Source organism: Moschus berezovskii, chromosome 5 (assembly GCF_049115385.1).
Source record: "Moschus berezovskii isolate FMDL1 chromosome 5, NW_MosBer_1.0, whole genome shotgun sequence".
In the NCBI taxonomy this organism is placed as follows: Eukaryota; Metazoa; Chordata; class Mammalia; order Artiodactyla; family Moschidae; genus Moschus; species Moschus berezovskii.
The window spans coordinates 54,733,590-54,751,117 of NC_142464.1; the positions used below are offsets into that span (position 1 = coordinate 54,733,590).

Below are 17,528 nucleotides of genomic sequence, written 5' to 3' on the forward strand. Positions count from 1 at the left end.
TGTCCTCCTTTTCTCTGTTCCCCAGTTGTACTTAATGTGCCCTTTTTTCCCTTCTCTGGTTGTTTTTAAGATACTCTGTTTATCCCTGATTTTAAACTATTTGACTATGATATGGATTGGTGTAGTTTGTGTCCCTTGTCTTGAGGTTCACTGATCTTAGGGAATGTGTAGGTTCATAGTATTAGTAAGAATTGGAACAATTAGGACCATCATTTCTTCAAATAAACTTTTTTGTTCCTCCTTCTTGGCTCCTTGGGGACTCCAGTTATACCTGAGTTGTAGCTGCTTGAGGTGGTCCCACAGCTCATTATCCAGTTTGCGTCGTTTCTGATGTTTATTGTTATACGTTTGCTGATATAGTCTGTGTCATGTTTAATCTATCATTAATTTCATTTAGTGTGAGATTATTCATTTCCTTCATCATAGTTTTAATGTTTAGAATTTTGATTTGGGCCTTTAAAAAAGAACTTTAATTTTTCATGTCTCCATTAACGTGTTTAATATATACCTTAACTTTGAATATATAGAATATATCTGAAATGACTATTTTAATATCTTTGTTTACTAATTCTCCGTGCCATGTTTGGATTGGTTTTGATTGATTTTTATCCTAATTTGGGTTTTAATTTTCTGTATCTTTGCATGACTGATAGTTACTCATTGGATGCTAGACATTGTAGATTTTACCTTTTTGGGTCTGAGTATTCCTATTTATGGGCTTCTCTGGTGGCTCAGATGGTAAAGAATCTGTCTATAATGAGGGAGACCTGGATTCAGTCCCTGAGTGGGGAAGATCCCTTGGAGAAGGGAATGGCAATCCACTCCAGTGTTCTTGCATGGAGGATTCCATGGGCAGAGGAGTCTGGTGAGCTACAGTCCATGGGTCACAATGAGTCAGACATGACTGAGCTACTAACACTTAACGCTGTTCCTGTTTATTCCTGTAAATGTTCTTAAGCTTTGTTCTAGGTCAGGTTGAAATTACTTGGAAACAGTTTAATCCCTTTTGCTGGCACTTTTAAGCTGCTTTCAGCGTCAGTCCTTCCAATGAATATTCAGTACTGATTTCCTTTAGGATTAACTGGTTTGATCTCCTTGCAATCCAAGGGATTCTCTAGAGTCTTCTCCAATACCACAGTTCATACTGTTCATGGGGCTCTCGAGGCAAGAATACTGAAGTGGTTTGCCACTTCTCCAGTGGACCACGTTCTGTCAGAACTCTCCATCATGACCCGTCCCATCTTGGGTGGCCCTACACGGCATGGCTCACAGTTTCATTGAGTTAGACAAGGCTGTCGTCCATGTGATCAGTTTGATTAGTTTTCTGTGATTGTGGTTTTCATCCTGTCTGCCTTCTCACTGATAAGGATAAGAGGTTTATGGAAGCTTCCTGACGGGAGAGACTGATGTGGGGGAAACTGGGTCTTGTTCTGATAGGCAGGGCCATGCTCAGTAAATCTTTAATCCAATTAAAGATTGAGATGGTTAGATGGCATCACCACTCATGGACATGAGTTTGAGCAAGCTCCGGGAGTTGGTGATGGACAGGGAAGCCTGGCGTGCTGCAGTCCTGGGGTCGCAAACAGCTGGACACAACTGAGTGACCAAACTCTGAGCTTTAGACAGGACCAATGTGGTGTTTAGTGTAGGGTTACTATTTCCCAGTACTGAGGCACGCTTAGTATCCTACGTGGTGACTCACATGTTATGGTTTTCTACTCTGTCTTGTTGGAACAAGCACCATTCCTTGCCCTGCATAATCTTTAGGGATTGTTTTCTCTGATTCTTTTGCATGTCTTTTTTCCTTGCATGCATGAGCTGATTAGTAGTCAGCTGGAGACTCAAGGCACTCTTTTGAGATATCCAGGCTTCTCTCTTCTCTGCAGCTCACTCTTCTCTGGTACTTAGAACCCATATTCTCTAGCTTCCCTTAGTCTCCCCAACTTTCTACTTCCATCTCTTCAACTCAGAACCGCTAGTCTCTGCCTGGGTTCTCTTTTCCTGTACCTTTTTCTGGAAGTTTTCTCCAGGAACTAATTTAGGGCAACTGTAAGGTGTACTTTGTTTCTTATCTCTCAGAGATCACTGTACTTTGTTGCCTAATGTTCAGTGTCCTGAAAGCTGTTGTTTTTTATGTTTTGTCTTATTTTTTAGTTGTTTGGGGAAAGGATGGTAAATCTGGTCTGTATCATTTCATCTTGGCTGGAACATAAATTCTGACTTACTAAATTTTAGCCAGTAAAAACAGAATGATATTTTTTGTTTGTTACATCTTAAATGCTTCTCACTACTTAAAGTGAAATTCACATATTTATGTTAAATTTGATTGACTGGCCTTTCGTATTATTGATTTTATGCTGATTGGATAAAAGTTTAATTTTTGTGGTCTTATGAATATTGGACACACACAAATTCATGATGACAGAAAGACATTTAAGTAGCTTTTTGGGTGTACAGAGTTCTGGAATCTGAGACCATATCCTAATGGTAGATATTGACAGAGGAAATGAAGGCCAAAACTTGGCTTTGGTGATCTAGTTGCCACAATACCTGTTTTAACTCCAGTGAAAGCAATAAATTTTCACCATATATTTGTAAAGCTGTCCTCTTTTCTTTTTTAAATCGTTATAATTTGTGAAATAATTTTTACCTTTTATTTCCTAAATGAGGATCCAAAAGGTAAGTCATTTGGACCCTATTTTAATGTTTTAAATGATAGTACAATGCCTTTTCTTTTTTTTAAACTAGTGGACAGACTGATAAAATCATGCATAAATAATTTCATTAGAGATTTTTGGATTATAATCAATAATAATACTGAAGAGTAACCAAGATACAGGTCATGCATTGGTTTTGTAAAACAAATGGCAGACCGACTTCATTCACAAAAACATTGGGTTTCACAAGTTTCTTTGTAAATTACTTGTTTGGCTCTGTCTGTCTGTCATTTCTCTATTAACTGATCAGTCAGTTGTATCATAAATAATGCACCAGTATCATAAATAATGGTTAAGTTCTACAATTATCTTTAAAAAGGCTGTGATCTAGGTTAAATGGTGTTGACAGTAATTGTGCAGCTCAATTGAACCCTGGAGTTGTTCAGAGAACAAAATCCTAAGGAGGTCACCATTGGTAAACTGGGAATTTATGGGTAGATTTTTGATGTTGGAAGCTCAGGGAATGGGATTAAGGGCTGAAATGGTACTATAGCAACACTGCAGGGAGTTACTGTGGTGGGAGGTGGAGCCAAAGTGTAAAGTTATTCTTGTGTAAAATGGAGACTCTTCCAGGTCAACTTGCAGTTTTCATTAGCCTAGAATTTAAATTTTTGAATTTAGGATCTGAAGAAATTTTTTCAGATGTTGCATAATTTACCTTTTAAAAAAATTCTTAGTCGCATGACAACATATTCCACTTTGCCTGTGTTCTCTTGTGTCTTTATATCAGTGTCATCATCCATCTTAGATAATAAGATCAGTTTTTAAAACAGGTTCTGTCTTCAGTACTATAAATGGCTGACATTGTTGAGTGTTTACTATATGCCAGGTACTGTTTGCACTTCATATGAAATAAATTAATTTCATGACCCTTTGGTGTATGACTTTTACTCCCATTTGCTGATGAGGAAGCAAGAGCACAGAGGATAAAGTAGCTTACTGAGGTCAAAGAACAAATAGTAGCTTTGGGAAACCTGTGTGCTCTGCGGACCCAGGGTGTGCTGTCATTCACTGTGCTGTTTGCTTTCACAGTTTGGGGAAGAAGAGAGAAACATAGGCAGCTCATGCTTAATTAGCATGAAGGGAAAGGCTACCCACTCCAGTATTCTGGCCTGGAGAATACCATGGACTGTATAGAGACATTATTCTAAGCTATATTAGTATTATTTTCAAGACAGGAAGACCCTGGAATTTTTTTTTTTTTCAAGGAATGAATCTGCTTTGGCTGATACATATCAGACCTTGGACACGGTTGTTTTCATGACAGGTATCATTTGGGGAAGTCTCTGCTTACATTGTTTTGAAAAAACTATGGTTTTCCTCTTCACCTGTAGGTTGTATATTTTATTTTAGAATATCTGAGATCAGACTTTAAGAGTTCTGGTCTTGGATAGGAGGTGGGAGGGAGGTTCAAGAGGGAGGGCATGTATGTATACCTGTGGCTAGTTCCTGTTGATGTATGGCAGAAACCAACACAACATTGTAAAGCAATTATCCTTCAATTAAAAATAAATAGCATTGGGCAGTCTTTTCCTCATAAATGTCTGAATTCCCCCAAATCCTAACATATAGTCAGGATGAAACTCATTTGTTTAGGCTTTAAACAACAGTAATAACATTGACATATAAAAACCAGTCATTTTGGGTCAAAAATATTTTTATTGTCTAATGCTTCTGTGCACTATGAATGCCTTTTTAATTTATTCATTTTCATAGCTGTGTATAATGGGCAGTTTTGTTTTCCTCACTGTATAGAGGAGAAATTTGAGATCAAAGAGAACATAAGTAGTAGAGCCAGATTTTGAATATAGTCTGCCAACTTTGAGAGTCTTGAGTGCTTAACTGTGATGGTAAATCTCCTCTTCTGGGGTTTGAGACCTTTAAGTGGTGCATTTAAAAATAAAAGAGAAAACACAGATCTGTCATTGTATGTCATAGAAATCAGGGCCAGAGTTGTGTAGCCCACGCCTCCTGAGACACTGAGGCAGTCCTGGCACTATTTCTTTCTGTCTCTGTGTTCAGTCCCATCTCTTCATCATTTTCTTTCTCTCTCTGCATTTTGGTTTCCTTCTTTCTCCTTACCACCTGGCTCACCTTGACTGTTCCTAAAATGATACCTTCAACACAAGTGTCTTTACCACCTTAAAAATGCAGAACCTTGGCCAAGTTATGCAACTTTTCATGATCAGATTTATAGTTTCTTGTGAGATAGAATTCTGCCATCCTGGTCAGGCCCTGGATTATTTTCTTCAGGGTCAAGTGTCCATCCTTTGATCACCTATCTGTGGTGGGGGTGATAGATTTAAGGACGGGTGAGTGGACAGGACACAGTCAGGGATCTGTCTACACAACCATTGGTAGATAGTTCTCAGGGGAAGATTAGTGCCACAAAATATGTCTATACTAGTACTTATTGGATTTTATTAAAGCAGTATCATAAAACTAACTACACACATATAAATATCAATACAGATGCAATAAACACATCATAAAAAGTAAATGAAGTGATAAAAAGTAAAACAACTTCACAAATACAAATATAAAATGCAAAATAATAAATATGTTTTAGGAACAAGTTTTTTAAAAGATGGCTTTCTTTTAGATTGTGAAAGTCAAGGAAAGATTGATGAATTGTTTTAAATTGAAGAAGACGAAAGGATGTGTGGGGCTTCCCAGGTGGCTCAGTGGTAAAGAATCTACCTGCCAATACAGGTGAAGCAGGATTGGGAAGATCCCCTGAAGGAGGAAAGGGCAACCTAATACAGAATTCTTGCTTGGAGTTCCCATGGACAGAGCAGCCTGGTGGGCTACTGTCCATGGAGTTACAAAAGAGTCTGACTAGACTTAGTGACTAGGTGTGATGCGGAGGGACATGTGGACTAAATATAACACATGGTCCTAGATTGAATCCTTTAGCTGCAAAGATTTTCATTGGGACAACAGCACATATGGAATGTGTTCTGTGAATTAGATAGTACAAAATAGAGAGTATCAGTATTAATTTTCTAATTTATATGGTCATACCAATACTATATAGGATGAAATCATGTTTATAGGAAAACATGCTGAATTATTCAATTGTAATGGGACAACATGCCCACAACTTATTACTAAGTAATTAAGTTGTGTGTAGGGGAAAGCTTTTTGTTTGTTTTGAAGTTTTTGAAAATATTTCAAAATAAAAAGTAAAAAAGAAAAGATAGCTTCCTGCAACTGCATATATAATTTCTTCAATGGTATATACTAGAAGGATTTATATAATAGAATCATCTTATAAATGTTCTTGAAAAGAATATTTGAGTCATTTATTTGTTGAGCGCTCCTTTATTTGTATTGTCAATGCAGACTTTCCTGAAGTAGGTTTACATAATTGAATAGGTGTACCAAGAAACTCTACATTATTTGCTATATGTTATTTGAGGATTTACTTCATAAGTTTTCAAATTCTATTTTCAGATTTCTTAATTTACTGATCTTCCTGAATAAGAAGTACCTCCCTGGTGGCTCAATGGTAAAGAATCCGCCTGCTAATGCAGGAGACTTTGGTTCAATACTTGGGTCTAGAAGATCCCCTGGAGTTGGAAATGGCACCCATCCAGTATTCTTGCCTGGGATATTCCACAGACAGAGGAGACCATCAGGATGCAGTCCATGGGATCACAAAAGAGTTGAACACGATTTAGCAACTAAACAGCAACATGTATTTTCACTTATTGGTGACTCTTTAAAAATTTTTTCTTCTAGTGTCCCCCATTTTGAAAATATGCAGTTTTCTGTGAAGTTTTAGAAAAGTGTGAATAGTCAGAATTGTCTTCTCCTCTCTAGGATATCGAGGAGTTTATTGGAAACTGTTGGTTTGTAGTATATTTGGTTTAAATATTTTCCAACTTAGTGTCAACATAAAGTAATTCTAAATATAGTGCTTTCTCATCATCTTTCATGATCAAAATGTTGACGATATATGAAATGTAGAATATACTTTTGTTATATGAGTATATTTCTGTGTTATCCTGAAGGTCATATTTTAAAGCAGAAATATATATTAATGTTTGAATGATAATTCCAGAGAAAACATAATTCAGTGTTGTTTATTCAGTTTTTGCCCAATTTAGGAGCCAGATAGTTCTTTTACTCCAGATCAGTTCACTTCAGTCGCTCAGTCCTGTCCGACTCTTTGCGGCCCCATGAATCACAGCAAGCCAGGCCTCCCTGTCCATCACCAACTCCCGGAGTTCACTCAAACTCATGTCCATCGAGTCGGTGATGCCATCCAGCCATCTCATGCTCTGTCGTCCCCGTCTCCTCCCACCCCCAATCCCTCCCAGCATCAGAGTCTTTTCCAGTGAGTCAACTCGTCTCATGAGGTGGCCAAAGTATTGGAGTTTCAGCTTTAGCATCAGTCCAATTGCATTTTGATCCCTTTATTTTATTTTGTTAAGCACCCATTTTGGTAGATACACTCATTTTAGGTTTTCTAAAATAGTTTAGTATTCGGAATGTCACATCTAGTTTATATATGGTAAATAGCTTTATTTTCTGAAGTGTATTGATCCTAAAGCCACTGAACTATTTTTTTTTTTTTTTCTGGGTTCTCTGTGTTCATGTGGTAAGAATAATTTCCTAGAACATTGTTTTTTTAATGTATCACATAAATGAAACAGTTGCCATTTGTTCCAACTGACTGGACCATTTCCAAGTCTGGCTTCCTCTCTGCCATGTCAATCATCATACTTTTCAGTCTAGAATTTCTCTCTAGCTCTTGGATCTCTTTCAAGATAGGGATGGTTTCTGAGCATCTCAGCAGCAGTGATTTTTGCAGGTATATCTACAGGATTCTGAAAATGTCAGGAAGAGGAAGTGGGATGGACGGAAATAGGAAATAGAAACAGACAAGAGAAGTAGAGACAATGAGGCAGGTCGCTTTAAAAATAACTTTTTTTTTTTTTTAAAGGAGCATTTAGAAAAAAGAGAGTAAGGCACTGTTTAGAACAATAGAATATACAAGTGCTAGAGTGGACCTTCTAGAATAGTGCTTTCCAGATTATCTAGATTAGTACTAACCTGTGGTGAGAGACCAGATTTTTTGTTGCCAATTCATTGTGGTTAGGGCCTATCTAGTAAGTCCATTTGCCACACCATTGGGTAGGATTCTTTGAACACATTGTATAATTGCTATAATGGATTCTAAATTCTGAAATTTCTCCATTTCTTTGTGTATTGTATTCAGCTATCAATTTGCTGACTGATACTAGTATGCTGACCACATGTTGATTAGTGGTTTTTATTTTCCTAAAACTTTGTTTCCTCATTTTACACCCAAGGTTATTTAGCTCAGAAAAGTGAAATGATTTTCTCTATATTATATAGCTGTTAACTTTTCTTTTGTAGTTTCAGTAGAGAACAGTTCTACTCAAAACCAAATGTTGGCCTTTCGTCGGAAGGTGATATTCACTGTCAGTACGTTGTTCATTCTGTCAGTCCTGTCTGACTCTCTGTGACACCACGGACTGCAGCATGCCAGGCTTCCCTGTCCTTCATTATCTCCTGGAGTGTGCTCAAATTCATGTCCATTGAGTGATGCAATCCAACCATCTCATCCTCTGCTGCGCCCTTCTCCTCTTGCTCTCAGTCATTCCCAGCATCAGGGTCTTTTCCAATGACCCAGGGTCTTTTCCTGCTCCTCACATCAGGTTTCCAGAGTATTGGAGCTTCAGTTTTAGCAACAGTTCTTCCAGTGAATATTCAGGGTTGATTTCCTTTTAGGATCGACTGGTTTGATCTTCTTGCTGTTCAAGGGAATCTCAAGAGTCTTCTCCAGCACCAGAATTCAGAAGGACCAATTCTTTGGCACTAGGCCTTCTTTATGGTCCAACTCTCATAATCATACATAACTACTTGAAAAACTATAGCTTTGATTATATGGACCTTTGTCGGCAAAGTGGTGTTGCTGCTTTTTAATAGGCAGTCCAGGTTTTTCATGGCTTTTCTTCCAAGGAGCAAGCTTTTTTTTAAATTTCATGGCTGCAGTCACCATCCGCAGTGATTTTGGTTTGTCCCTGTTTTCACTTTTTCCCCATCTATTTGCCATGAAGTGATGGGACCAGATGACTTGATCTTAGTATTTTGAATGTTGAGTTTTAAGCCAGCCTTTTCACTCTCCTCTTTCACCAGAGTCATAAAAATATGCCTCTGTGGTTTGGGGCTGTAAGAGATTTCCACTTTCTGCATTATGGATTTCTTAAATAATCTTTTGTATGACCTTATAATTTTAGAATCAGGAAAAAATCAATAAAGATGCCAAGTAAACAATACCAAACAAGAAAAATCAGAAATATTGAGATAGAAAAAAGCATAATAATCTATAAAAACTTTTCTTCTTGCATACGTAGAGTAATGGGTTTATATATGGAAATTGTCAAGAGATGAGGCCTAAAAGATGGTCAGAAACAAGATTGGGAAGGTAGTACATAATTCATTAAAGGTTGCTTTTTATTTGGTAGACAGTGGGGGGCAATTGAAGAATTTTATATAATGAGGCAATACAGACTAGGTTGGTTTTTAGCAAAGAAAATTTTAGTGTTTTCTTACTATATATTTTAAAGTAAGATTAATAGGGGGGTCTACTTCAGTTTTGTAAAATACTTTAGTTCTAAATGCTGTAATTGAATGTCTTTCAACTAAAAGAAATGAATTAAAATGTAGAAGAACAAAAATATGATGTAGTGATTCAGGCTTTTTACTGTGTTATGAAATATCCCTGTCACTAAGTATTTGGTCAGATTGAGGCAGCATATTATACTGTTGAGCATAACCAAACTGCTTGGGCTGGAATCTCAACTCTCATGTTCTTTTTTCAACGTTGGAAATACTTAACCTCTTTGGGTCTTGGTTTCTTCACCTATAAAATAGTGATACTTGATACTTTGCTTACAGAACCATCATGAAGTTAAATAGTTAAAAGACTCTGTGTGTGTGTGTGTGTTGATGTGACATGTTTATTATGTAACATATAGCAGTACCTGATAAATGTGTGTGCTTAGTCGCTCAGTTATGTCTGATTGTTTGTGACCCCATGGTCTGTAGCCCTCCAGGCTCCTCTCTCCATGGAATTCTCCAGGCAAGAACACTGGAGTGGGTTGCCATGTCCTCCTTCACGGAGGATCTTCCCAACCCAGGGATCAAACCCAGGTCTTCCACCTTGCAGGTGGATTCTTTACTGTTTGAGCCACCAGACAAGCATAAGAATACTGGAGTGGGCAACCTGTCCCTTCTCCAGGGAATATTCCTGACTTAGGAATCAAACCGGGGTTTCCTGCATTGCAGGCAGGTTCTTTACCAGCTGAGCTACCAAGGGAAGCCCACCTGATAAATAATGAGCATTAAATACGTACTTTAACTGCTGTTGCTGTTGTTATAATTAGAAGATATCTTATTATGTAAATTTGATAAGCATTTGAGAATAATATGAATGTAAAACACCAAAAGTATGCCAGTTGTTATCAGAAAATTACCAATTGCTGGACTTCAAATTTTACTTTTTTCTGTTTATAGAGAAATATAGAAAACTATTCTATCAATGCTCAGGATTTTTATTAATGTGTGAGAAGATTTGCTTATATTTTTTGTTTTCATTTAAGTATACTTAATGTTTTCTTTTTTATAGTTTATCAGAGAAGATATGAAATATAAAGATGCCACTAATAAACACAGCCATCTGCACAGAGAAGATAAGCACATAACTGTTGAGGATTTATGGAAACAGTGGAAAACATCAGAAGGTAAGGCTGTTTTAGTGATCTGGAGCTCTCAGGTGCTTTTCTGCACTGTTCACCCATTTTTAACATATGATTTACAAAAAAATCTAAATCATATTTCTGTGAGGATGTTCATATTTTAATAAATTATTGGTTTTGAAATATGATTTTCATTTTTCTTGGATTTCTTAAGGGCCAGCCTGTTTTCAGATAATTGACACCTTATACTAGAATAAAAAGATAATACATTTCTGAGAGCTTAAAATTTTAGAGTGTTGTTTCATCTATTAAATGGCGTTATTATAAAAGGTTCGTCATATAAACATATGGATCACAAAGTTTTCCTTTTAGTTATGGAGGACAGTTCCTAAAGTTTTTAGAAGGCACAGAACTTTTAACCTTTTTCTTAAATAAACTCTTTATGAAGTCTTCTAACAGTTGCTTGGTAAAGTGTAATTTATATTTTATTCCTTTCTCTACACGTAAGTCCTCAAACTGTCTTCTGGATAGTAATTGTTTAGAGCAGAAAAGATGTGTGACATAAAATTTCAACTAGATCTCTAGTATTGGAAAGCTACTTTATAAAAAAAGTCTTCCAAGTTTTTTTTTTTTTTTGGTAACATAGTTGAATAAAATGTCTTTTTTTATAATGTTTTTATTCACTTATCAAATCACAATTATATTGTAGTTTATACTTTTCTGTTCAAGTTTGAACAGTGAAATGAAATTTAAAAGACTCTAGGACAAATTGCCAAGTAGGAATATGAAGAAATTATGAAGTTTATTAGACTGTCAGTGGTAGCATTTGGAAAACAGAAAATACAGGAAACTATTTCCATCAGTACTTCATATTTTTATTAATGCTTAAGCAGAGTTGCTTACATTTTTCTTTTCAATTTTTAAAAATAATTCTGATGAAATACTCTGGGAAGAAGAAAATGAAAGAAGGGAAAAAATTCTGTTGACCTCAATGAAAGATACATAGATTAAAAAAAAAAGTTTGTCTCCATTCCCCTTCCGCATGCCATTTTAAAGTAATACAAACTTATGTAGGAATAGGAATGAAAGCGAAAATGTTAGTTGCTGAGTTGTGTCTTACTCTTTGCAACCCCGTGGACTGTAGCCCACCAGGCTCCTCTGTCCATGGAATTTTCCAGGCACGAATACTGGAGTGGGGATCTTCTTGACCCAGGGTTGAATCCAGGTCTCCCGAATTGCAGGAGGATTTTTTTTTTTTTTTTTACCATCTGAGCCACCAGGAAGGAATAAATGAGTATAAATTTCATGGGCGAAAGTGCTAGAATGGTCAAACTAAGTAAGATTTAATCAATTTATATGAGATATCTCAGTAGTACCTAGATATTAGTAAAGGACATGGTGATCCATTATGGAGTCGATTGCTACTAGTATCTTTTAGATTTGGAGTTTGTGGTCAGTTGATTGGAGCCCACTTAACTGTATTTGAAGGAAGGAAAAAACCTTGACCACTTCTCACCACCTGTTGTGCTCTCACCATGGTTCAGCCCCCATCTCGTTCCTAGATATTATGCTGCTGCTGCTAAGTCACTTCAGTTGTGTCTGACTCTGTGTGACCCCATAGACGGCAGCCCATCAGGCTCCCTGGTCCCTGGGATTCTCCAGGCAGGAACACTGGAGTGGGTTGCCATTTCCTTCTCCGGTGCATGAAAGTGAAAAGTGAAAGTGAAGTTGCTCAGTCGTGTCCGACTCTTAGTGACCCCATGGACTGCAGCCTACCAGGCTCCTCTGTCCATGGGATTTTCCAGACAAGAGTACTGGAGTGGGTTGCCATTGCCTTCTCCGAGATATCACGCTAATTTTCTGATAGGTAGGTCCTTAAGCGTCTCCTTGTGGATGCTTGTGTTCTGTGGTAGTCTGTTCTTCACTTGTAGAGTAGTCTGCTGCTGCTGCTGCTACTGCTGCTAAGTCACTTCAATCGTGTCTGACTCTGTGTGACCCCATAGACGGAAGCCCACCAGGCTCCCCCGTCCTTGGGATTCTCCAGGCAAGAACACTGGAATGGGTTGCCATTTCCTTCTCCAATGTGTGAAAGTGAAAAGTGAAAGTGAGGTCAGTCAGTTGCATCTGATCCTTAGCGACCCCACAGACTGCAGCCTACCAGGCTCCTCCATCCATGGGATTTTCTAGGCAAGAGTACTGGAGTGGCTTGCCATTGCCTTCTCCGAGAGTAGTCTACTTACTATATAAATCAGATTTGCTCAATATCCTGTAATGGCTCAGTCAGTTCAGTTCAGTTGCTCAGTCGTGTCTGACTCTGCGACCCCATGGACCACAGCACAACAGGCTTCCCTGTCCATCACCAACTCCTGGAGCCTACTCAGACTCATGTCCGTCGCATTGGTGAAGCCATCCAACCGTTTCATCCTCTTTCGTCCCCTTCTCCTCCCGCCTTCAGTCTTTCCCTGCATCAGGTTCTTTTCCAGTGAGTCTGTTCTTTGCATCAGGTGGCCAAAGTATTGGAGTTTCAGCTTCAGCATCAGTCCTTCCAATGAATATTCAGAACTCATTTCCTTTAGGATGGACTGGTTGGTTCTCCTTGCAGTCCAAGGGACTCTCAAGAGTCTTCTCCAGCACCACAGTTCAAAAGCATCAGTTCTTGGCACTCAGCTTTCTTTATAGTCCAACTCTCATGGAAAAACCATACATGACTACTGGAAAAACCATAGCTTTGACTAGATTGGACCTTTGTTGGTAAAGTAATGTCTCTGCTTTTTAATATGCTGTCTAGGTTGGTGATACCTTTTCTTCCAAGGAGCAAGTGTCTTTTAATGGCTGCAGTCACCCATCTGCAGTGATTTTGGAGCCCAAAAAAATAACATCTCTCACTGTTTCCATTGTTTCCCCATCTATTTGCCATGAAATGATGGGACCAGATGCCATGTAAGATCATGAAAAAACTAAGAAAACATCTTAAAAAACTAAGATGTTTTCTGAATGTTGGAGCTTTAAGCCAACTTTTTCACTCTCCTCTTTCACTTTCATCAAGAGACTCTTTAGTTCTTCTTCGCTTTCTGCCATAAGGGTGGTGTCATCTGCATATCTGAGGTTATTGATATTTCCCCTGGCAATCTTGATTCCAGCTTGTACTTCATCCAGCCCGGCATTTCACATGATGTACTCTTCAGATAAGTTAAATAAGCAGAGTGACAATATACAGCCTTGACGTACTTCTTTCCTGATTTGGAAGCAGTCTCTTGTTCCATGTCCAGTTCTAACTGTTGCTTCTTGACCTGCATACAGATTTCTCAGGAGGCAGGTCAGGTGGTCTGGTATTCCCATCTCTTTCAGAATGTTCTACGGTTTGTTGTGATCCACACATTCAAAGGCTTTGGCGTAGTCAATACAGCAAAAGTAGATGTTTTTCTGGAACTCTTGCTTTTTCTATGATGCAAAGTATGTTGGCAATTTGATCTCTGGTTCCTCTGCCTTTTCTAAATTCAGTTTGAACATCTGGATGTTCATGGTTTATGTACTGTTGAAGTCTGGCTTGGAGAGTTTTGAGCATTACTTTGCTAGCGTGTGAGATGAGTGCAAATGTGTGGTAGTTTGAACATTCTTTGGCATTGCCTTTCTTTGGGATTGGAATGAAAACTGACCTTTTCCAGTGCTGTGGCCACTGCTGAGTTTTCCAGATTTTCTGGAGTATTGAGTGTAGCACTTTCACAGCATCATCTTTTAGGATTTGAAATAGCTCAACTAGAATTCCATCACCACCACTAGCTTTGTAGTGATCCTAAGGCCCACTTGACTTCACATTCCAGGATGTCTGGCTCTAGGTAAATGATCACACCATTGTGGCTATCTGGATCATGAAGATCTTTTTTGTATAGTACTTCTGTGTATTCTTGCTGCCTCTTCCTAATATCTTCTGTTTCTGTTAGGTCCATACCATTTCTGTCCTTTATTGTGCCCCTTTGCATGAAATGTTCCCTTGGTGTCTCTAATTTTCTTGAAGAGATCTCTAGTTTTTCCCATTCTATTGTTTTCCTCTATTTCTTTGCATTGATCACTGAGGAAGGCTTTCTTATCTCTCCTTGCTGTTCTTTGAAATTCTGCATTCAAGTGGGTATATTTTTCCTTTTCTTCTTTGCCTTTAGCTTCTCTTCTTTTCTCAGCTATTTGTAAGGCCTCATCAGACAACTGTTTTGCCTTTTTGCATTTCTTTTTCTTGGGGATGGTCTTGATAACTGCCTCCTGTACAGTGTCATGAATGTCCATCCATAGTTCTTCAGGCATTCTGGCTATCATATCTAATCCCTGGAATCTATTTCTCACTTCCACTGTATAATCATAAGGGATTTGATTTAGGTCATACCTGAATGGTCTAGTGGTTTTCCCTACTTTCTTCAATTTAAGTCTGAATTTGGCAATAAGGAGTTCATGATCTGAGCCACAGTCATCTCCTGGTCTTATTTTTGCTGACTGTATAGTGCTTCTCCATCTTTGACTGGAAAAGCTAAAGTCTGTAGGAAGACCTCTAAAGTTCAGTGATCTGTCCTATCCTAGACCCTCTTTTCATTTTTCGTCCTGTCCATCTCACTCTCACTGGGCTCTGTCCTAGATGGACTCCTTGCTGCAGGAATGCAGATGTCCTCCTGATTACCTGTTTTTTTGGGCTATTCTCTCCTTAAGCTCCATCCTGACCACTTTATTTAAAACAGCAAATTGCAGTCCACAACCTCCATTGTCTCTTGTACCCTTGTTGATCCCTCTTCCGTAGCTTCAGACTTTCTCCACCACCCCCATCATGTATCAGCTTCCAAGATATAATTACTTTGTTTTGCTTTTCCTTTTCCTTCTCTCCCCTGCCCCCAAAAAAGTTAGCCTCAGAGAAAAGGGGTATCTTGGTCTATTTTTGTTTATTATTGTGTCCCAGATTTGATGGGGTTCTGTCCCTAAACCCTATTTTGATTTCTTACCCTAGTGAGGGATCTTTTGTGAGAAATGAGAAATGTCTGTTTGGTTTTAGTTGGAAGATCTTTTTAAGTTTTGAATAGCCTCTTAAATCTTTCTTTCCCTAGGCTTTCAACTTAATTTCCATGCCCTGAGTTTTTATCATCATGTTGGTGTGAAGATTTTCCCCTTAACTCTTCAAAGAGTTGTCCTAAATTATCTACTCCATGCTGCTTTTTCTCTGAACTCCAGTCTCTCTTAGGGCTTAGCGTTTGGGAGGAAGAGTCTTAGGCTCCTACTGCAACAGCTGCGTGGGAGGGAAGAGAGAGGAGCTAAATGAAAGAAACGTTTATTTGAAGTTCTGTAGTGACCTAATTGATTTTCTCAGTGTCATTTCTCTTAGTTGATTTGACCGTGTGTGACTATTTCCATTTATTAAAGTGCTCATGTAAAAGGCAGAGAATTGTTCCTAAGTCAGTGATTTTAATCATAACCTGACAAGCTCCTGGTTTCCTGGAGGCATCTCGGGGGACAGGGCATGCTAAATGTGTAGGGTTCAGCTTTTATCTGGTATATTTTGTTTCTCTTAAAGATTTCTTTTGGGAAACAAGAAGTAATTCTTCTGAAAAGTTTTGGAAACTGCTGATAAAGTGACTAGAATGCAATAATATGTAACTTAAGTTTGTTTAGTTGAATATGAATACAGATACACACACACATGCACACGCACATGGACATACACACAGACAGTCATACCTGTGCCCATCCTTGTGTCTTCAAGGCCTAGAACAGTGCCTTATTTGCTTTGATATTCAGTAAAGATCTGTTTAATGAATGAGTGTATAATGTCTGATGAGCGCTGGATGCTCAGTAATTCAGTTCATACTTTGAGTACAGGCATTTCTATTGTAATGAAATATATGCATTCCTGGAAAACTTATGTTATTCAATTATTATACTTAATATTTGGAATTTATGGAAGAAAATTGGGGTTGGAGCCAACTACTCAAAACCTATGTAGCTTTGTAATCAGAGCACTAACAGTGCTAATAAAAATACTAGCACAGGTGAAAAAAAGAGGTGTTGAATTTCAAACCAGTAAATACTGTGCTCATTATAGAACTTTACCTTTAATAATACATAAAGGTAACTTAATAAAAGGAGTATTAGATAGGGTTGAACTTGCTAAATAATGACGTTAAAGGCAATGTATGCAAAGATGAGAACTAAACAACAAGCATTTCTAAGAGACCGTGGCCAGGCTGAGCTAAGAGGAAGAAGGAATGGCAAACAGACATCATTTTCATAGCTTTGTTGTTCTGTCTTTATACTTTGTATCCAGTTCCTGTTACTTGGTGGTGTAAAATGATAACATGTGAGGAAAAGTCACCTGTGAGATGGTATGACTTTTATGTTAACATGATATCTTTTGATCAGTTGCAGGTAAGCTAATTCATGTTACAGAAGCAGTGTAGCCTAATAGGTTGTATCTATTTTTTGTTGAGCAGGCAGTGGATCCTGAGTATTAAAGATAAGTTAAATGCATTCTGAGCTATTAATATTAGAAGTAAGTAGCTGAGTGGAAAAAACAAAGTGAAGAAATAATTACAACATATGGTGATAGTGTATGGTAGCTCATTGGAAGGACGAATGAACTCTGATAGAATTATACCCAGAAGAGGGTGTTTGCAATCAGCTGTGAGGATTGGCCGGGAGTTCTGGAAGGGAGTAAGGAAAGTGAAAGTCACTCAGTCGTGTCTGACTCTTTGTGACCCCATGTACTATACAGTCCATGGAATTCTCCAGGCCAGAACACTGGAGTGGATAGTCTTTCCCTTCTCCAGGGGATCTTCCCAACCCAGGGATCGAACCCAGTTCTCCTGCATTGCAGGTGGATTCTTTATCAGCTGAGCCATAAGGGAAGCCCAAGAATTGGAGTGAGTAGCCTTTCCCTTCTCTAGTGGATCTTCCCAACCCAGGAATTGAACTGGGGTCTGCTGCATTGCAGGTAGATTCTTTACCAGCTGAGCTATCAGGGAAGCCCTAGGCAATAAGGAGGTAGACCATATATGGTAGCTGCCTTATAGCTCCTCCTTCAATTACCTGAAAATTTGCTGGAAGTGGA

General features: G+C 38.3%; 1 protein-coding gene across 2 annotated transcripts in view; it reads left to right on the plus strand.

Moving 5' to 3' along the window:
* Nucleotides 1–17,528, plus strand: part of STIM2 (stromal interaction molecule 2) — a 188,586-nt gene that overhangs the window by 107,190 nt on the left and 63,868 nt on the right. For both annotated transcript variants that reach the window (XM_055434195.2, XM_055434196.2), the window contains exon 3: nt 10,381–10,495. In XM_055434195.2, coding sequence (XP_055290170.1) covers nt 10,381–10,495 — 115 coding nt within the window. The remainder of the gene's footprint in view (nt 1–10,380; nt 10,496–17,528) is intronic.